The sequence below is a fragment of the Gossypium hirsutum genome, chromosome A06, assembly GCF_007990345.1.
Source record: "Gossypium hirsutum isolate 1008001.06 chromosome A06, Gossypium_hirsutum_v2.1, whole genome shotgun sequence".
In the NCBI taxonomy this organism is placed as follows: domain Eukaryota; kingdom Viridiplantae; phylum Streptophyta; class Magnoliopsida; order Malvales; family Malvaceae; genus Gossypium; species Gossypium hirsutum.
Genome location: NC_053429.1, coordinates 47,355,710 through 47,376,374, shown reverse-complemented (window position 1 = coordinate 47,376,374; position 20,665 = coordinate 47,355,710). Strand labels below are relative to the sequence as shown.

Sequence of the window (20,665 nt, the reverse complement as noted above, 5' to 3'; positions counted from 1 at the left end):
CGCCACCAAGCCCATAATTGCAGTAGGAGTAGGCAACCACTGATTGACATCATATTCGGTATCGTGGTGTGACGCAACTCCCAGTATAACATGGACAAAATGACATATCCTTAACTTAGTTTTCTGCATTGATTAGAGTCCATTAGATATAGTCGCCACCTTACATGCACCAAAATTTGAGATTTATTGGGCATTAAAATGCCTCGATTAACCTAATGATAAATGCTTGGGCATATTGTTATATAACCTCTTCATTTGGGTATTTATAAAGCTTATTGAAATTATCCTCCAACCAATTGGTCGATATTCGACCACCATCAAACCTGTTTGGGACCTTCCCTAACGTTGCTTTGCAGAGGTCCACTTTACAGAAAACAATCATTAATCCCGTGATGACTGGCCCGTCCATCAGTAGATCGAGTTGTAACACTATGTCATCGAGTGTGATTGTACACTCACCACATGGAAGGTGAAAAGTGTGTGTTTCGGGCCTCTATCTTTCCACCAACACGCTGATTAGTGTAGGGTCGAGTTTGCAACCCCTGAGCATGTGAGACATATGCAAGAATCCAACCTCTTACAAGTAGTCACGAATTTGAAGGATCGGAGGATTTTCATATTTTGTATGAACTCCTCCAAAATTCGATCATCCACCTATTTATAACATAAAAAATTATTTCAAATTATCAAAAAAAAAATTAACATAATTGAAAATAACGAAATTTAAAATTTCGTCTTACTATTACTGCTTGGGCGGCGAAAACATGCTTGTTGTCAAAAAGAATTAGAGAGGCAACCATTTGTGAGAAAGTAATCCGAACTAATAAAATATGATATAATTAAAAAATAATTTGTAAGGTGAGAATATCGATAAATTTAGAACAAAAAGATTGAGAGAGTTGAGAAAGTTTGAGATGTAATAATAAAATATTTATTTGATCATTGAAGTTATCTGTTGTGCTCATCCACCACATACCTCCCCAAATTTGCATCCCTTTGTCCATTGTCAATGATGGGGAAGTGTTTTGAGATGTAAACTAAAGTGGATAAATCGGTTGAGAAGACAAGTAATAATCGGGACTATCTATATATGAAATTGTAAACATTTTTTTATGTTTTTGTAATTTTCTATATTTTTATGATTTTTTGCACTTTTTCATTTTTAATAGTTTTAATAATTTTCTATATTTTAAACATTTTTCATAATATTTACAATTTTTTATTTTTTCTTAATTATATAATTTTTTTATTATACTATTTTTTATAATTTTTTGCAATTTTTTATAATTTAAAAAAAAATAATAATTTATATTTATAATTTTTATAATTATTTAATGATTTTAAATATAAAATATCAGTTTTCGCGATTTGGCACATACGATCTTACTATGCCACATGGTAAAAACACTAAAAAAAGGGAGTTGTTGTTACTCTATAACGATTGACATTTAACTTTAATTGTTAAATGACTTAATTGATTGTAATTTTAATACTCAAATGTTTAATTGAAAGGAAAAAAAGTAAAAGTACTTAATTAATTTTTTTTATTTAAGAACTTTTAAAACCTTTTAACCAATTTTTTTATTAGCACTATATTTGAATAATGAAAATAAGTGATATATTTTTTTATGTTTATTATTTATTATTTTGAATAATATTGTTTTGTTTTGTTTTTTTTTTTAATAATAAGAAGGTCAAAGGGCTTGGTGCATCGGCAAAACATGTTGAACCACGAAATCCTCGATCATAATACTAGCTTCACACTATTCACTTCTTCGGGTGGTACTTTTAGGACATGCTTTGTACTAACATTATATTGCATATTAAATATCTTAAAAAACTTTTTAATTATGAATTGAATTTTTTTTTATCATGGATAAATTTTAAAATTATATATAAATTTTGGATAAATGTATAAGATTATATATGAAATTTGATTTTGTGTATTTTTACACGTGAGATCTTCATTTGATTTGATTTTCATAAATCACTTACACAATTATCATTATAGAATATTTCAAGATTACATATTACATACATAAATTAATTGATGTATTTATTTATTTAAACATGTATAATTGAATCAAAAGTAAAGTTTCATATATATATATTTGAACCATAATAAAAGTTTTATGTATCAAATTGCATATTAAATCAAAGTACATGTATTTTTTTATTATAATATTATATTTTAATTATATTTAACAATTTACTTTATCCTAATTACAATAATTAAAAACACAATACAGATTTAGAAATTAATATTATAAAAAAGAAATGGAGGGAGTTATGTTAAATTAAACTAAAAGAGTTAGATCCAAATTTTAATATATCAGAGAGACTAAAATGCGTAACTTTTAATTTAAAGAAAGATAAAAGAAGAGGATAGGAAAAGTCCGTAGAGATTGGGGAGACAAATGTGTGAAGTGAAGAAAAGAGAAAGAAGCGGCGCGTGGCGGGTCAAAGCGGGCAAGAAGAAGGACCAGCCCATGCGGGTCCCACCGCCCAACCCTCCTTGGTGCTCTTCTCCTTTTTTTCATTTGGCTTACTATATATCCCCAAGGGGCAGCCTCCTCTTCCCTCACTTAACACCTATATAAACTCACCAACTCTAACCCACACTCCATTCATTTACGTTTCTAATACCCAAAAGGTCAGAAAAAAACTGGGATACGTCTCTCATTTTTCTTCCTAGACTTTTTTGTTAGTATTTTACTCTGAATGTGAGTATTTAAGCGTTTCTTTGGCGTTTCCTTTATTTTTTACAATTCCAATACCTTCTTCCATTACTCCCTGCTGCTTCAACCACTAAGCTTAGAAGATGGGAGGCGAAAAAGGCATCAGTCTTGAGGAGATCAAAAACGAGTCCGTTGATCTGGTATTCTCTTTTCTTTCACATAAATCTTTTTAATTCCAATACATGCATGCTGGTTTCTGTTTGGTTTTCTCTATCACTGAAAAGCGATTTTATATATATATTCGAATCTAGTTTCCCGTTTTCAATCGAAACAGGGGAATCTTTCCATTACTTTTTGGTTAACTGATAAGATTTCATCATGCGTGATTTTTTTTTTTTGGGTTCATTATCATGGGTGATTCAAACGGTGCTTTTTCTCAACTTTTATGAATTTTAACCAAACAGAGTGAAAAAAATGATTTCCCTCAAGATTTACGAGTCAAATAATATTATTTCTTCCGTTTTCAAGAATTTCGTGCACACCAAACATGTTTTAGCGACACGCTCGGTTACGATTTGCCGTTACTTTTTATGATATTTAAAGCTTAATTCTATCTTTTTTTTCTTCGATTTAAATAGCTCGATATTATATATCTTTCTGATAAGATTTTCTACCATATTTCTATCTCATAAATAGACATTCCATCGTTTCACTCTCTGTATACCATATATTTATCATTAACTTTAAAAAAGTTATTAATATCAGGATATTTTTAAAAGTATCATCTAATATACGGTCAGTGAAAATTTTAATTTTACTAACTTCTGTCAGTGTGAAATAATTTTTGCTATTATTAATTTCACATATGCGCTTCCCATTGGGCAAGTAGAGTTTTCCGCTTTTGAATTATTTTAGTTGACTTTTCCTTTCGAATTAGATAATAAGTACCTTTTTATTATATAATATTCGGGGGGGGGGGGAAGTATCTAATTCTTTAACAGCTTTTGGTGAGGGTTTTCACTAGTGTGAATGGCCGTATCAGAGGGTCATATTATGTCTAATCTTACGCCTATTCCTAAATAAAGTTCTATTAAAATTAGTTATTTCAAAATTGATGGGCTTTTTGACTTTAATACGGCTTTTTGAAATGCAAATTGAGAAAATGATATTCCCTCCTATGTGTTTGGATTTGGTTTGTTTAATCATGTCGGTCACTTTGATCAGCTTCAATTTCACATAGGTGTGAATTCTTGGATTTTCTCTACAAAAATTAACTATAGTAAAAAGTTCGAAAATTTTAACTATTCATACGAGTAGGAGTAACTTGGGTCAGTTAAATCTTTATTCAGCTGCAATCGATTGAAAATTTATTTAATTCTTTTTGAGATTAAAGACAATAATAATCTGCAGTTCATGCACGGATGACAACCAAAATCAACAAACATACTCCGTAAGTGCATTTTCTATCGTTTGGCTAAATGATAATTGTTTACAGGAACGGATTCCTATTGAGGAAGTTTTCGAGCAACTGAAATGTACGAGGGAAGGCTTGTCAACCGAGGAAGGCAACAATCGCCTTCAAGTCTTTGGACTAAACAAACTAGAGGAGAAAAAGGTTCATGCCATAAACCACTTGCATATGAGTTCGTACATTTTCAGCTTGTATATTTATGCATGACATAGTATGCTACTCTGCAAACAGGAGAGCAAGGTGCTCAAGTTCTTGGGTTTTATGTGGAACCCTTTGTCATGGGTCATGGAAGCTGCTGCTATAATGGCTATTGCCCTGGCAAATGGTGATGGAAGGCCTCCGGACTGGCAGGACTTCGTTGGTATCATTGTCTTGTTGGTCATCAACTCCACCATAAGTTTTATTGAAGAAAATAATGCTGGTAACGCTGCAGCTGCTCTCATGGCTAATCTTGCTCCGAAAACTAAGGTGAAAATTATACATTCAGCAACCCAACAGTTTGTCGAATCATCTGTCTTATTTTAATCATGTCCTTGTAACATAATATAGGTTCTTAGAGATGGCCGATGGAGTGAGCAAGAAGCAGCAATTCTAGTTCCAGGGACATTATCACTATTAAATTGGGAGACATAGTTCCTGCTGATGCTCGTCTTCTAGAGGGTGATCCTTTGAAGATTGATCAATCTGCTCTTACTGGGGAGTCTCTTCCTGTTACGAAGAATCCATCAGATGAAGTATTTTCCGGCTCAACATGTAAACAGGGTGAAATAGAAGCAGTCGTTATTGCAACTGGTGTTCACACCTTCTTTGGTAAAGCTGCCCACCTAGTGGACAGCACCAATCAAGTTGGGCATTTCCAGAAAGTGCTTACAGCCATTGGTAATTTCTGCATTTGCTCAATTGCTGTTGGAATAATCGTTGAGCTAATAGTCATGTACCCGATACAGCATCGCAAGTATAGAGATGGAATTGACAATATGCTAGTTCTCTTGATTGGTGGAATCCCAATTGCTATGCCCACGGTGTTGTCTGTCACCATGGCTATTGGTTCCCACAGGCTTTCTCAACAAGGGGCTATCACAAAGAGAATGACAGCCATTGAGGAAATGGCTGGCATGGACGTTCTCTGCAGTGATAAGACTGGGACTCTGACTTTAAACAAACTTACTGTTGATAGAAACCTCATTGAAGTATTTACAAAGGGAGTCGAAAAAGAGCATGTTATTCTTTATGCAGCAAGGGCTTCAAGGACTGAAAATCAGGATGCTATTGATGCTGCAATTGTAGGAATGCTTGCAGATCCAAAGGAGGTAAATTATTTTTTTCTGCATGTCTTTCTTCTATTATATTTAGGATTGGGTCCAAGAATTCTTTAGTCATTTTGGATAATAATTGACCAGGCACGTGCTGGTGTCCGAGAGATTCACTTCCTACCATTCAACCCTGTAGACAAGAGAACTGCTCTAACCTACATTGATTCTGATGGAAACTGGCATCGTGCTAGCAAAGGTGCACCTGAGCAGGTACTTACATTTTCTCATTTTGGAATATCAAGTTCTGAAATTTTTAGGTAGGTAACTTCTAACCTATATGCTTTCAATGTTCTGAAATAGATTATAGATCTTTGCAAATGCAAAGATGATGTCAGGAAAAAAGTTCATTCAGTTATTGATAAATTTGCTGAACGTGGACTTCGATCTTTAGCTGTTGCAAGACAGGTTAGAAAATTAAACTTGCGCATCCTTCATGTTGTTTAGATAAGTAAATCAGAGTAATCATATTGTGTTTGTTTCTATTTCTGCAGGAAATACCTGAGAAAACAAAAGAGAGTCCTGGATCCCCGTGGCAGTTTATTGGCTTGTTGCCACTATTTGATCCACCGAGGCATGATAGTGCTGAAACAATCAGAAGAGCTCTAAACCTTGGAGTGAATGTTAAGATGATTACTGGTGAGAGTTGTCTAGTTAATTAGTATTCCAAATTGTCTATAATTTCATGATGTAATCTTTATATTATTTTTATGACACCCAGGGGATCAGCTTGCCATTGCCAAAGAAACTGGCAGGAGGCTTGGAATGGGAACAAACATGTACCCTTCATCTTCTTTACTGGGCCAAGACAAGGACGCTTCCATTGCTGCCCTTCCTATAGATGAATTGATTGAGAAGGCTGATGGATTTGCAGGAGTGTTTCCAGGTCTGTTTTAATAACAACACTGTTGACAAAATATTGGCAGCTTCTATTTTATGCTTTTTGAAGAAAGTGCTCTGTGTAACACATTTCCAGGCACCTTTGATACATTTAGATAATTATTTACAAGTTTCATTAAATTTATTTTCTATAGGACCGCTACTCTTAAAGTTTCCTCCCGCCTAACAATTCCTTTTCATGTCAATGACAGAACACAAGTATGAAATTGTTAAGAGGCTACAGGAGAGAAAACATATTTGTGGTATGACAGGAGATGGTGTCAATGATGCCCCTGCTTTAAAGAAGGCAGACATTGGAATTGCTGTTGCTGATGCTACAGATGCTGCCCGAAGTGCTTCAGACATTGTCCTTACTGAACCTGGGCTAAGTGTCATTATCAGTGCAGTGCTGACCAGCAGGGCTATTTTCCAAAGAATGAAGAACTACACTGTTAGTCATATCATAACTTACTTTTGCTTGCATTTTATCAGTTTTTTTATCAACAGTGCAAGTTTCCCTAACCTTTCTTCTCTTATTCCTTCACTTTGTAGATCTATGCAGTTTCAATCACCATCCGTATTGTGGTAAGTAGATAAAGACCTGTTGAGACTTGAACACTGGTAATGCTAAATGTTTTTACAAATGGATTAAGTTTTTTGTTGTCATTTGGCAGTTTGGATTCATGTTTATTGCCTTGATATGGAAGTTCGACTTTGCACCCTTCATGGTTTTAATTATCGCCATTCTGAACGATGGTGAGATGATCTTTATCAAATTGTTATATCACTATGCCTTATTGTACAAGTCACCAGGACCAACCCATCATGGTCTTGAATCTGATTTATATCATCATCACATTTATAGGTACAATCATGACAATTTCAAAGGACAGAGTGAAACCATCTCCACAGCCAGACAGCTGGAAACTCAAGGAGATTTTCTCTACCGGCATTGTGCTTGGAGGTTACTTAGCACTAATGACTGTGATATTCTTCTGGGCAATGAAAGACACCAATTTCTTCTCGGTAAGAACAGCTTTTGCTATGTCTCCTATATATGTATTATATTTTCGTGAGATTTTTTTTAAATTTGCAATATTTCCGTGTCCTATATTTCAGAACACATTCAATGTTAGATCACTGAGGCATAATAATATTGATGGTGAGAAAGAAATGATGGCAGCTTTATACCTTCAAGTTAGTATTGTGAGTCAGGCCCTCATTTTTGTCACAAGGTCTCGCAGCTGGTCCTACTTTGAACGCCCTGGACTTCTACTAGTCAGTGCCTTTCTAGTTGCTCAGTTGGTAAGAAAATTTAACTAAATCGTATAAGATATACATGTTGAAAAATATGGACAATTTTGTTGGGCTTTAATTATTAAATAAAGATTAGATACTCTAGTAATTAAGTTCTAATCAAATTCTAATTAATGATGGGTTAATTAGAATTTGATTAGAACTAATTTGCCAATGTTATAAATATTAGGGTTATGGTCCCAAATTATAGACAAGATATCTTTTCTAATATCCCATCATTAGGAAAGAGAGAGTAGATATTCTTTAAATTTCTTGTGTGCTAATTTGGAAGATCAAATTCTCAAGATTTGATAAAAGTTCAATTTATTCTTAATTTATTCTTGATGATTTGACATGATAGATCCTGGTTTATTAAGTTTTATTTCAGATTTATTTACAAATCTAACAATTCAATTAACTAATTTTATGATTATAAATGACCCACTTTGATTTTTGGCAGGTGGCCACTTTAATAGCTGTTTATGCAGACTGGGGGTTTGCAAGGATTAAAGGTATGGGTTGGGGATGGGCTGGTGTAATCTGGCTATACAGTGTGGTGACTTATATCCCACTGGATCTTATCAAATTTGCAATCCGCTATGTTCTTAGTGGAAAGGCTTGGGATAACCTTTTGGAGAACAAGGTACGATTAGAGTCCTCCTCTGTGCAAATTTGGCTATATTTCTTGGTGATTTGATTGATGTTTGGGTCTCATTGAAAACCATTGCAGACTGCCTTCACTACGAAGAAAGATTACGGAAAAGAGGAAAGGGAAGCACAATGGGCAGCTGCGCAGAGGACTCTGCATGGCCTTCAACCACCTGAAACCACAAGCATTTTCAATGAAAGGAGCAGTTACAGGGAACTTTCAGAAATCGCAGAGCAGGCCAAGCGCAGGGCTGAGGTTGCAAGGTGGGATATCTAATAATATTTTCTTGCAAAATATGTGAAATGAGATGTTTAATGAAATGGGGATTTCATGGTGTAGGCTGAGGGAGCTGAATACACTGAAGGGGCATGTTGAATCAGTGGTTAAGCTCAAGGGGCTTGATATCGATAACATCCAGCAGCATTACACCGTTTAAAGATGGATGCTATTTCCCGTCCAAGAAAAAAAGTAGTTATAATGACGAACAATCACCCCGGATATTAATATTAATATTGTTATCAATCGGCTTATAGTAGTAGTATAGATTTAGGATGATTTTCCTTTTTCCTAAATGTCGGAATTTGTGTTCATTGTGATTACCTCTTTTGGAATGCAGAAAGGTTAATTTATAACATCATCTAATCCAAGGCTCTTTGTTTGCAGTTAAACATCATAAAACACTTGATGTTCAACGTTTTTATTGTGTGATGCATAGACCCTTGCTTCATCAAACCCAATTGTGCTATCTGGCCAACTTGATAAGTGAGGATAAGCATTAAACTAGTCCAATACAACAGGAGGAAATTACCACTCTTTACTTTTCAGTTTCACATATGCGACAAATTATTACATTGCATGTTAACCCAAATTCTCAAAACAAATATTTGCAAAATAGAAAATAAATTTACGAAGAAAAAGAAAACAGGATGAGAAAGAGCGATAAAGTAGACAGACATACATTTAATAAGATTTTAATACGTCTAATTATGCCCTCAGTCTATGAACTCTTTATAATTTTTTAAATTTAGTCCCTTTGCTTTTAACGTCAAGAATTTATTCTCTTATTGTCTGAATTAGACAATTGATAATTTGAATGAGTTATAAATTACACTCTAGTTTTTAAAATATTAAAATGTCACAAGGGGAGCCTATTTATTGTGTTATCAATTGAACTTGGATTGAAATTAGAGGGGAAAGAAAATTGATAAAATTTTTAATTCAAATTATAAAAAGTTAACCAAGTTGAGTATCCCTTTCTTTTCTTCAATTTTTACCTCAACTTGTGGAAATATTAGGGAAAGGAAATCAAACAAAATTTTATAATCATTTACAATCTAGAGTGTGTAGTTTGTCCTCATCACTTATAACATGGTTATTCTTAACAAACTTATAATTGCAAAAAAAAAATTATTATTATTTAATATTATTTCCTTTCCTTACCATTGTTTAGTTAAATAAAAATTGTTAAAACTTTATACAAAAATTACATCACTTTTCTTTACTAATTTTAAGTATGCAAATAAGATAATTTTTCCTTTCCTTTTGAGAGTATTAATCCGAACAGAAAGCTAATTTATAAATCTACCGAGGGATTCAAATCCTAAAATTAAAAGAATAAAGACTAAATTTCAAAAGTCTAAAGACTACAAGGACCGATAGAAAATTAAACCATTTTTAGAAACTAAAATAGCAGCAGTGGGCGAGCGATCGATCGATCTAATAACACAAAAACAAAACAGAGAGGAGCTGAAATACTAATACCAAATCAAGAAGGGGGGCAAGCTCAAAATTTTGGGGAGGAAATGCACTCATTCTCAATTACACACAAATTATTGTAAATAAAGAAGAAGAAAAAAATCGAGGCTGCCTGCCATCAATCCATCCCCTAAACAACAACTCAGTGGCACTTGATTTCTATGCAATTCTTCAAGCAAGTTGTCCAAGGTCAGCTATCAACCTTTTAACCCTTTCTATTTTTTTCACTGCTTTTGGAGCTTGTTTTTCGGTGTTCATTCTACTTTTTTGCCTCTGTAATTCCTGCACTGTGCTCTGCTCTTATCCTACCAGCTCCACTGATCTCATTCCTCCCAACTTCATATTTTCAATTCCGAACTCTTTTTTCATTGCCTATAATTAAAAAAATTATCTTGTAGGTTTTAATTGCTGCGGTGATTTTAGTTTACGGTTCGCGGGGTTGAGACGACGCTCTCTTGTTTCTTTTGAGTTTCGTTGATTCCAACTCTAGGGTTTTGATTCGTTATGGAATTTCGGCTTTGTTTAGTGGGGTTTCTATCAACTACTAAAGTGGAGTTTGATCCTTAGGGTTTTGGTTCTGCAAAAATGAGATTTGGGTTTACATTGTATGGTTTCAACTTGGGTCAATTTCGGCATGTTTGGAAACTGAAATAATTCTATCCACCTTGGAAACCCTTGGGTTCTTTTTTTTTTTTTGGTCTATCTCGAGGATTTTCAGGCTTACTGCTTTACTTTCTATATGCATAGACTGAGAGTTTGGTTGGCATTGTAAGCTATGCAAAGTGGATTTGGACTTGTTTGGTGTTGGAGAAAACTGTAAATTGGGTTTGGAAACGGGTTTCAGTGGTTTTGTAGTTCTGTGAATGGTGTAGGAATCTGTTTATCGAGCAATGCAATCCCAGCAGGGCTCCAGAATTGACTTAGGTGAACTGAAAGCTCAGATAGTGAAGAAGATTGGGGCTGAGAGGTCAAAAAGGTACTTTTATAATTTGAGTAGGTTTTTAAGTCAAAAGGTCAGGAAATGCGAGTTTGATAAGTCGTGTTACCGCATTATTGGGAGGCAGAACCTGTCACTGCATAATCAGTTGATACGTTCAATCTTGAAAAATGCATGTCAGGCTAAGACTCCACCCCCAGGTCCCATGAAATCTTTGATACAAACTGTGGAGAGGTCTCCTGGTAGAGAAGATGCACATGAAGTGACTGGATCCCTTGTTCCCAACCAGAATCAAAATGCAGACATTTGGTCAAATGGGGTTTTTCCAGTGTCATCCCCACGAAAGGCTAGGTCTGGAATACGGGATAGGAAGCCAAGGGATAGACCCAGCCCACTCGGGCCAAATGGGAAGGCTGAGAGTGTTTCACATCATTCAATGGGGATGGAAGAAAATGTCAGTAAGTTGGGTATCGAAAATGGTGATTTGACTCCTTATGATTATAAGAGACCAGTGCAGCATCTTCAAGCAGTTGCTGAGCTGCCTGAAATTGTAAGAGGTCTGGTGCACTCTGCAGAAAAACCAAGGGTGCCTGGTAAAGATCAGGCTGTAGGAGCCATTGTTGAAGATGAGCAAGAGGTGGAGCAAGCTAACCAAATTAATCTTTCTAAAAGTCCTCTGCTCGCACCACTTGGGATTCCATTTTGCTCAGCTAGTGTTGGTGGGGCCCGCAAGGCTCTGGCAGTGGCAGGCAGTAGTGACTTCATTAGCTACTATGACAGTGGTGGCTTATACGATATCGAGACATTGAAGAAACGTATGGAGCAGATTGCAGCAGCACAGGGCCTTGGAGGAGTTTCTGTCGAATGTGCTAGTATGCTGAATAACATGTTGGATGTATACTTAAAGAAACTCATTAGATCATGTGTAGATCTGGTGGGATCAAAGTCTACAGATGAAGTGAAGAAGCACTCTGCTCACAAGTCGCAGCCTCAAGGCAAGCTTATGAATGGTATGTGGCCAAGTAATCACTTGCATATGCAGAGTAGCTCGGGGCCTATAGAAGTGTTGCAGGAACCCGGGCAGTGCTACTTGATATCTTTGCTTGATTTTAAAGTGGCAATGGAGCTAAATCCGCGGCAGCTGGGTGAAGATTGGCCAGTACTACTCGAGAAAATTTGTATGCATTCTTTTGAATAGTGAATGCCCTGCAAAATTTTGTTTATCCTGAAGCTGTGATTAGATGTATTCATTCTGGTTCAATGTTCTTGACAAATATTGATCAGTGAAGGTCCCAGTTCTTTTCCATCACTGACACTAACCAAATGCTGCTCAGTAGCATAAAGCTCTGGCCCTTGCAAGATAAAGTTATGTGTTATAGTGTGTGGAGGTGTATACCCCTGCCACAGAACCAGGATGGATCAGGAAATTATTTTTGAGCAACTGAGATAAGGTGCTTGCAAAAGAAGTGCTGACAACCAGTTGCTCTGTTGTACAATTAGCATTATTTTGGCTGTCTTCTGCCATCTCAACAGATCTCGGGCTTTTCTTGTAAATTACAGACAACAAGGAGGAAATCTAAGAAAATTTTGCAGGAAAACTGTTTTGCAGCTTGTTGAAAGGTAAAATTACTTATGTAACAGCTGCAGCATTGCTCTGTATGTAATTTTAGAATATGAGAATTTGTTGAGTTCCATTATTAATAACAAATCAGCATCCATTAAATTGTCCATGGTGTTTTATATCGAGATACTTCCACTCAACAAAGGCTGAAAATTCTAGTTGCTATGCTCCAATTCTGTGCTCTAGTGGAGTTTGACTTGCTATCTAATAAATTGTCATTGACTAGATTTTGGGGCATACAGTTTTCGTAGTGGTCATATTACTTTCTTGATTGTTGATCGGATATGTACAATATTACCTTTTCTCTAGTTTTATTTTGCTACTTTTATATTGCTTGTTGAGTACTTGGTCTCAGGCTAATTACTGTATCAACCTAAATGAGTTTCTTATTGAGCTTACATATGTCAGGTATCTCTGTAAGTGAGGATAATTTGGTCTCTGCAAAACCATCATGCAAGGTTAGTTTGTAGAATTCTTGCTATTTATCTGCAAGTATTCTGTGGATTAAGTCTTACAATTTGTATTCTAATGTGTGACTATCTGGAACAGGAAAACGGGCATTTGTAGATGAAAAGGATTGCTTATGATTAAAGAGGTAAAAGTTTCTCGGTTTGGATAATAAAAATTCTGTACCAACACTTGTTCAGTTGTAGTAGGCACGTTTACTACTTGGTGCTTTTTAAAGCATTTCTTGGACTTGCACTCTGTTGTAGATACGAGGACATTAATTTTGCGGTAGAACTACTCAAGTAATTTATAACATACAGATGCTATGTTTTGTTGGCCTGATTTTGGAGTTTTTATGTTCTGAGCTAATTAGAGTGGGATATTTCATTATTATATTTTTACCACTCACTACAAATCTTAACCAAAAAACTGGAAACCTGTTGCTAAGTATATTTGCATTATCACACAAGTTGGTGATGGTAAGTTCATAGATAGTTTTTTTTATTATGTTGTTCCTTTGTTTGACTTATAACATTAGTGTTCTCCACTATTTCATTCGTTTATTATTATTATTATTATTGGAACTCATTAAACAGATGTCCAGTGTGCCTAATTCATATGTACATTTACCTCAACTTTGAAGATGAGAAGAGATGAGGCATGAAGTGGAGAAGAAAAACATTGGATTGTTAAATATGTAGTTAGCCTGCCATATAAACATTTGTAATGAAGTTTGTGTTCAACCATGCTCTTTTCATTAAGAGAGAATGTTGTGTGGTTCATAGATAAGGAAGGAACCTACTTCCATTGGTTTTATTTCATGCACGTTAAGATTTGCTGCTACCTTCCATTATTCCTATTTGATGTAAACCCCACCTTTGTCTCCAATGCCACCAAATCAAAAGCTGAAAAATGCAGTTAAAGGAAACCAATGAAAATGAAAGAAGGCTTGAAACCAACCAACCAATAAAGCCTTTGTTACATTGCATTACTCACTGGGTACCAAACAGACCAAAGTAGAAACAGAAAGTAGCTGTCACTGTCACATAAGATCCTGTATCGTTGTTAAAGTGTTAACCCCCAACCCTTAACATATCAGCAAAAGCTTCCTTGCTTTTGCATTTATGTAGGGGATGAAAAATAAGCACATCCATCCTGCACCTAACACACTTTTACCAGAAATCCAAAAGAGCATCTTCATCATGTTCAACAACAGCAGTGTGTAATTTGATTCGCATTTCATTTATAAGGGAATGAGAGTTCCAGTGCTGAAACAATTAGCACCTGGTTTATTAGTTTGACTGACTTGACTTAATGATGGGTTTTTGATTTGATATTTACATCATAATGATCATAAAAATAAATTTTAATTTAAAAAATAATAATAGTAATACTGAAGAGAAGCCATCAATTTGTACAAAAGAAGAGCCTCTTTGCCTTCTTTGGCTGTTCCTCAATCATGAGGTGAACGAAGAAGATTGTGTGGCTTCTCTGCTGATGCTCTGCAGATAGGGCACCAGTTCTTCACCCGCAGCCACTGCTGTACGCATGCCACATGATACGTATGCTCGCACTGCAGCCTCCCTACTTCATCTCCATTCACGTACTCTTCCTGCAAATGTGCAAAATCATCCCTTTCCATACATAGATGAGTAGAAGAAATGAAAAAGCATGGTAGTGGAAAGTCATATAGAAAAAGTACCTGACATATGCTGCATTTTACATCATCCTTTTCACCCTCATAGCTCACATTTGCAAACTCCGAAGATGCTGTGTCATAGATGCTTTTTTTGAGGCATTTCGACAATGCTTCTTCCGATAGCCCAGTGCTCACATTACCCATCCTCTCTTCTAGGGCTAGTAATTCCTGTCATGATAGCAGCATAAAGCTTACGGTGCGGTTCATCTTTAACAAGCATGTAACCCGGAAAATAAAACATATATACTTAGCACTGACATAGCAAAACAAAAACAAACCTCATATGACATATTATCTATATCCAGTCTCATGTCTCTATGCTGGTCATAAAAGTCTAGGCCATTAAGGAACAAGCTGGTCTCTAGAACAAGTAATTGCTGCGACACAGGAACAGAAATCAGCAAAAGAACAACCAGGCAAAGCACGACAGTTCGAGACTAGGTACCTCATATGTCAACTCTTCATCTTGTTCGATCCTCTGAAGTGCTAATAATATCTGCATAAACATGGAACAGATGATTTGAGATATATTAATGGGCAAAAGTTAATTGCAACACAGAAACAATGAAAAATGAGAAAGTTCTAAATTTGAGCATAGGCCTGCAGGCTGAGATATACTGTTAATATACCTCAGCAATTCCATCCATATTGTAGCGCTGGAAGCTATCTCGGTTCACTAAGGTGCGATTAACGCCAACTTCTGAAGGACTAGACTGCATGATACTGCGCAAACCCTCACTTATACTACCTGCTCGACCATAAGGACTAACAAGAGTGGAGACAGTTTCTGTGGAAACAGGAGCATTCAAATCGTTAGGTATATCAGATTGAGGAACTAGCGGCATGACTATGGGGGACTGGTTCAAACTTAAACTATTTCCATTTGTTTGGTTAGAAGGTCTGCCTCTAACATAACTACTGTTTGACCTCCGAGTCCTAACTGAAGAAGCAACAGTGCTGTCCCTGTTAGGAGGCCAATTCCTGGCTCGTCTTGAATCAGATATAGAAACACCATGGCCAGAACTGTTGTTTCGCCCCTCCAAAGATGACCCACTCAACTTTTTCCCCCTGGCTGAGGAACTAGCCTCTTCATCAGAGTTTCTCTTTTTTACCATGTCTTTCTTTTTGCTAAGGCTAGAATCTGAGGACGAACAACCTGTCAGGACAACATCAGAAATAGAGCTACATCTTAGATTTCTCAAACCATACTTGCTTGTGTTGGAACGAGATGCCTGGGAAGCACTTTGAGATGGACTGGCCAGAGTCTCCTGGTTGCCCAACCCAGCTCTCTGAATAAATTTTCTCATTGGTCTCGTGTTTGACACTACACTAGAGCTTCCCACTTCCATCACCGTAACGTCCCTAGAATCAGCATCCTCAGCTTCATGATGCAGACCTCTTTGAATCTTTCCTGGTGGAGGTATGAGCTCAGATACTTCTGGCTCGTCCTGAATGCTACTAGTTTCAGATGAATCTGTTTCCAGCTGAGATGGAAGCTTTTTCTGAGGATTCGTAGTGGATTTTCTAGTGTTGCTAATTACAGAGGATACCCTAGAGGAATTTCCAATCACTTCCTTTCCACTTGACGAAGAGTGGTAAGAAGACCTTGCAGATTTGGCTTTATCCGAGCAGCCATTCGGAGTACCTTTCGAGGAGTTCAGCCTACCACTGCATCCGATTCGGTTGCAAAACTGAGCATTTCGTTCTCGGTTATTAACATGGTCCTTCAAGATGCGACTCGATCCCTTGCCATGTACAACAGGCCCATCAACAGCTCTTTTACCAGTAAATCCATCCATCTATATAGCAAGTATCCTTTATATCTGCAAATACATCGAAATAAATTTGTCAGGCAATGATAGAAATCTCCACCATAACATAACTTTAGTTCAGGATCAAAAAGAAAAACCTAAAAACCATAGTTGCAAGCATACATTGCATTTATACTGCAGGAACTTGACACGATCCATTGGAGAGATCACGATCATTAGAAACATTGCCTCTTTAGGCATCCTATTAACACAAACTGGACAACAACCTTACTTTGTTTTGGACAACTATTCTCGATACCACTTTCGATAAAAAGTTAAAAAGTTTGCAAACAAAAACCATTTCTCAAACTTCAACCCCAAATTAACAAAACAGATAAAAAAACAAGAAACATGAATGCAAATGTTGATGCATAAATCCGACTTCAATATGACTTCACCTTTTTTCCACACAAAAACCGAATTCGGTAACTCAAATCATTTACTTGAATACTTCTATAACTTACTCAACCTAGAATATGTGTGCCATTAACATAATCACAATCAATCAACGCAAAGAAATCCCCAAAAGACAGTAACAAGTAACAATAGTTCAAGGCTACTCCAATATGGAACCATATAGATGAAGAGTTTGGAAACCTATTTGAATCCTAGGAAACCATTAACAAAGTAAAAATTTCACCAAACCCAATTCTAGGGTTATTCACCAAAGGGTAAAAATTTCAGCTCTCCATCAAAAACAAATTAATCTAGAATCGCATAGCATAGTTATGAATTCACAAAGAGAGAGACCAGAATGAATTAAAAGAACAAAAACCACCTCAAGAATTGAATCAATATACACATAAAAGAGGAAGAAGGACATTAAAGAAATAAAAGAATTGAACACCTATGTTATCAAAGGAGCAAACATTTTCAGAAAAGAAAGAGCCTCTGGGTTATTGTTTTGTTTCCTTAAAACCAAAAGTAAATATGAAGAGAAAAAAGGGAAGCAAAAGAAAAGGAGAGGGTAGATGGTCACATGGTGTCCAGTATTTTGTAATTGATCCCCAACAAAAGTGGGTCTCTCTCTCACTTTGGGTTTTTCATTTTCATTTGATTGAATTATTCTCCACACAATCATTTTTATTATTTATTTATTTTCATTTTCCTAAAAATAAAAGAGACTTTATCCGTGATTTAAGGGTTCAAAAACCAAATTAAACTTAAAAAGTAGAGTAGAGAAAAGGAAACCAACCAAAAATTTTAATAAAAGATTTGAAGATTTCTTCCATCCTAGTTCATCCATCCATCCCTTCTAAGTTCCAACCCACCACACACAAAAATTCGAGAGACTCGATTACCAAAATTTTCTTGGAAAGCAGAATCATCAAAGTAGAGTAATCATTCTTTTTAAATTATAAGAAAAAAATTCCATCAAATCAAAGACCCTTTTTTTTTCTTCTCAAGAAAAGCAAAGACTTTTAATGGCCAGATTTTTGTTTCTTCAAGAAAAGGGGGTTACGAAAGACGATAAAATTGTGGTTGTTGTGTGAAAAAGAGAAACTAAAGGGGGTTAGATAAGAAAGGGAAGGCAATCATCATCTCCTACCTGTTTGGTTCTCCCTCTGTCTTCTCCCTTTGATAATTTGAAAGTTTTCAAGTGTTAAAAGAAGAAGAAGAAGAAGTGGATGCTATAAAGGGTGAGAGAATAAAATTATAAAGGCAAGAAATAAACGTGCATGAAATGATAGGGAAGAAGATCCAAAGCTGCCTGCAATTACCAATTGCCAACCAAAATCCTAATCTTTATTTTTATTGTTTATATAGTGAAAGTTGAGAGGAAATTAAAGAAATGGCATTGCAATGGAAATTGGTGATGGGTAATATTCAAAAACCCAACAGTGGCAGGATGGACTGTCAAAGATCAACGCCTCTGCAAAACTCAACCTCTTTTTATTTTGTTTTTTCAATAAATAAATAATGAAGGCAAAAGCAATGCGAACGCCAAAAAAATTCAGAAATGGGGGAAGAGAATTTGTGGAGGGAAAGGAATAGAATCCCTAACCCCACACCCCAAATCCCCATTTCAACAGCAACAGCTGAGGACCCTATCCTCCTGCCTCTTCTTTCCTTTTCTCTTCCCTTGTGTTTATTTTTTGGATAATTTTTTGGATAAATTGCATATAAAATCTTTCTATTTTGTGTGTAAGTTGATACTTTCTGGTTTTTTAACCCTCACAATCAAAGTAGTAAATACTGCATCCATTTTCTATGATATTCTGCCCTTTTTTTTAAATATTTGATGTATGTATATAATTTTTTTTATAAATAGCAGATTAAATAAATCTCAAATATAAATATTCATCAATTATCTATAAATTTAATAAAATATAATTCATTATTAAATAAATTCAAAATAAAGAAAGAAAATATATTTATTTCATAAATTAAATAATAAAATAATTATTTATTATATATATAACAATTCATCTTTCAATGAATCTAAAATAAATAATATTTATATTTTATTATTATTATTAAATTATGGTATCATCATTTTAAAGAGACTAGATAAAAATTATTCATTTAATTTATAATTTTATTATTTATGAAAAGATTAAATGAAAATTTTCGGTTGGGAGGAGGAACACCCTTGCTTTGCCTACTCTTGCATCTTTGGACTCTGCTACTTTCTTTCATGCTATTTTCTTGAGAATAATTTGACATATTTATTTAAGAAAAACATGTGGAGTTGTGCCATATGGACACACTTGGCTTTTCCTTTTTTAACAATTGGACAAGTATTCTACTTTTTATCTTTTTCTTCTTCTTCTTCTTCCTTCTTTTTCTCTTTTTTAATGTGTAAAAACTTATTCCAATTGCAAAAGAATGGTTACTGTGTGTATGTTGTGCCATTATATGTTATAAGCCGCATCAATTTTTTTATGAAATTAACTAAAAATGAGTTAATCATTAAATTGAAAATACACAAGTAAAAAGATTAAAACTAATGGACAAAATCTATAAAAATTTTTTTGCATAGTATAGAGATTTTTTATACCATTTTACTAAATTATTTAGTATATTAATAACAGAGTTTTTAAATTTTACCAAGTTAAAGCTTTTTTTTTCTATTTTATGACATGCTTTTCCTTTATCTTATGACATGTTTTTCTGCTATTGTTAGCACAGTTTTTTTTTCTCCAAGATTGTTTACAATTATGAGTATTCGATTCTTTACAGGTTCTAACCAATGGAGGATTTTATATCGAGTTTATCTTTAGAAGAAGTAGAGGAAGAATCCATCTAGTTAAGGGTAGAATCATCTGATAGCGAAACATCTTATGCAAACTATTTTGTGGGAGTGTTTCTCACTTCAAGTGTGGTTCACTTCCAATATATGAGATTGACACTAGCAAATGTTTGGCATCCTATCGGACAAGTTTCAATATCAGATCTGGAAAATGGTAGATTCTTATTTTGATTTTATTGTAAAGTAGATGTGGATCGACTTGAGAAAAATGGCCTGTGGAATTTCAATTCCCATTTGTTGGTGTTACACCGACTAAAGCATAGGGAAAATCGATTGACCGTCTAATTATTGGAAGTTGATTCTAGACTCTTATCCATAACCTCCCCCATAGTTTTATGTTTGAGATAGTTGTGAGACAGTTAGGGAACTTTATTGATACCTTTTTGGAATACGATACATCGACTTTCCAATTGGGATACAGAGGAATAATGCGGCTGAGGGTATGGATTGATGTTAGAAAGCCATTGAAAAGAAAAAAAGAAACTTACACTCCCAAATGGTATGTCTATCTATGTCAAATTCGAATACAAAAATCTTACCCTCTTTTGTTTCCTCTGTGGTAAATTAGGGCATGGTGAAATTTATTGCCTGGTCAGAGTGATTCATCCGAAACAGGAGTATGAGTTTCAATGGGATATTTCTCTCCGTGCACAGTCTAAAAGATCTGCGGCGTGGAGTAGCAGGTGGCCAGTAGTGGACGGGTGGAAAAGTTTCGAATTAGGGTAACTCTATGAATAATTATGGAGTAATTTGAGGGATTTACAATCTGTTTTCATGAACCAAGGAACAAATCAGGATTTCCTTCCAACATTCCATACTCTGCAAAAGGAAATTCAAACAACCCATTGTTCCCTGGGCC

General features: G+C 35.2%; 3 protein-coding genes across 14 annotated transcripts; 2 read left to right on the top strand and 1 right to left on the bottom strand.

The window, feature by feature from the left end:
• Positions 1–2,412: 2,412 nt before the first annotated feature.
• On the top strand, positions 2,413–8,917 carry LOC107961755 (plasma membrane ATPase 4). Its single transcript, XM_016897863.2, is given in 17 exon segments — positions 2,413–2,878; positions 4,174–4,293; positions 4,381–4,617; positions 4,699–4,747; positions 4,750–5,459; positions 5,550–5,672; positions 5,763–5,867; positions 5,954–6,098; positions 6,181–6,345; positions 6,551–6,789; positions 6,891–6,923; positions 7,013–7,094; positions 7,204–7,364; positions 7,458–7,643; positions 8,095–8,277; positions 8,365–8,546; positions 8,623–8,917. Coding segments are annotated over 17 exon segments (2,874 nt in total). The 5' UTR covers positions 2,413–2,821; the 3' UTR covers positions 8,720–8,917.
• Positions 8,918–10,007: 1,090 nt separating this feature from the next.
• On the top strand, positions 10,008–13,886 carry LOC107961754 (uncharacterized). 4 transcript variants are annotated; one of them, XM_041115574.1, is made up of 6 exons: positions 10,008–10,227; positions 10,437–12,153; positions 12,536–12,595; positions 13,005–13,054; positions 13,146–13,191; positions 13,687–13,886. In XM_041115574.1, the coding sequence occupies exons 2-3, from the start codon at positions 10,929–10,931 to the stop codon at positions 12,553–12,555; spliced, it is 1,245 nt and encodes a 414-aa protein (XP_040971508.1). In that variant the 5' UTR covers positions 10,008–10,227; positions 10,437–10,928; the 3' UTR covers positions 12,556–12,595; positions 13,005–13,054; positions 13,146–13,191; positions 13,687–13,886. The 4 variants fall into 4 exon arrangements, with proteins under 4 accessions (XP_040971508.1, XP_016753348.1, XP_016753349.1 ...); XM_016897859.2 differs by having other exon boundaries at positions 10,437–12,595; XM_016897860.2 differs by having other exon boundaries at positions 10,437–12,595; positions 13,640–13,886.
• Positions 13,887–14,264: 378 nt separating this feature from the next.
• LOC107961752 (uncharacterized) lies at positions 14,265–18,730 on the bottom strand. 9 transcript variants are annotated; one of them, XM_041115572.1, is made up of 6 exons: positions 17,749–18,730; positions 15,372–16,565; positions 15,188–15,238; positions 15,021–15,119; positions 14,746–14,910; positions 14,265–14,677 (listed from the first exon to the last, which is right to left on the bottom strand). In XM_041115572.1, exons 2-6 carry the CDS (start codon positions 16,539–16,541, stop codon positions 14,672–14,674), a joined length of 1,491 nt encoding a protein of 496 aa, XP_040971506.1. In that variant the 5' UTR covers positions 16,542–16,565; positions 17,749–18,730; the 3' UTR covers positions 14,265–14,671. The 9 variants fall into 9 exon arrangements, with proteins under 9 accessions (XP_040971506.1, XP_040971505.1, XP_016753340.1 ...); XM_041115571.1 differs by having other exon boundaries at positions 18,103–18,729; XM_016897851.2 differs by having other exon boundaries at positions 14,265–14,655; positions 16,677–18,725.
• Between the last annotated feature and the right edge of the window lie 1,935 nt (positions 18,731–20,665).

Coding starts and splice junctions, on each gene's coding strand:
- LOC107961752 (XM_016897851.2), bottom strand. CDS start 16,541: ATGGATGGATTTACTGGTAAAAGAGCTGTTGATGGGCCTGTTGTACAT. Junction 14,911..15,020: donor TAGATAATATGTCATATGAG/GTTTGTTTTTGT, acceptor CTATCATGACAG/GAATTACTAGCCCTAGAAGA. Junction 14,656..14,745: donor TAAAATGCAGCATATGTCAG/GTACTTTTTCTA, acceptor GCACATTTGCAG/GAAGAGTACGTGAATGGAGA.
- LOC107961754 (XM_041115574.1), top strand. CDS start 10,929: ATGCAATCCCAGCAGGGCTCCAGAATTGACTTAGGTGAACTGAAAGCT. Junction 12,154..12,535: donor AGTACTACTCGAGAAAATTT/GTATGCATTCTT, acceptor TGTAAATTACAG/ACAACAAGGAGGAAATCTAA.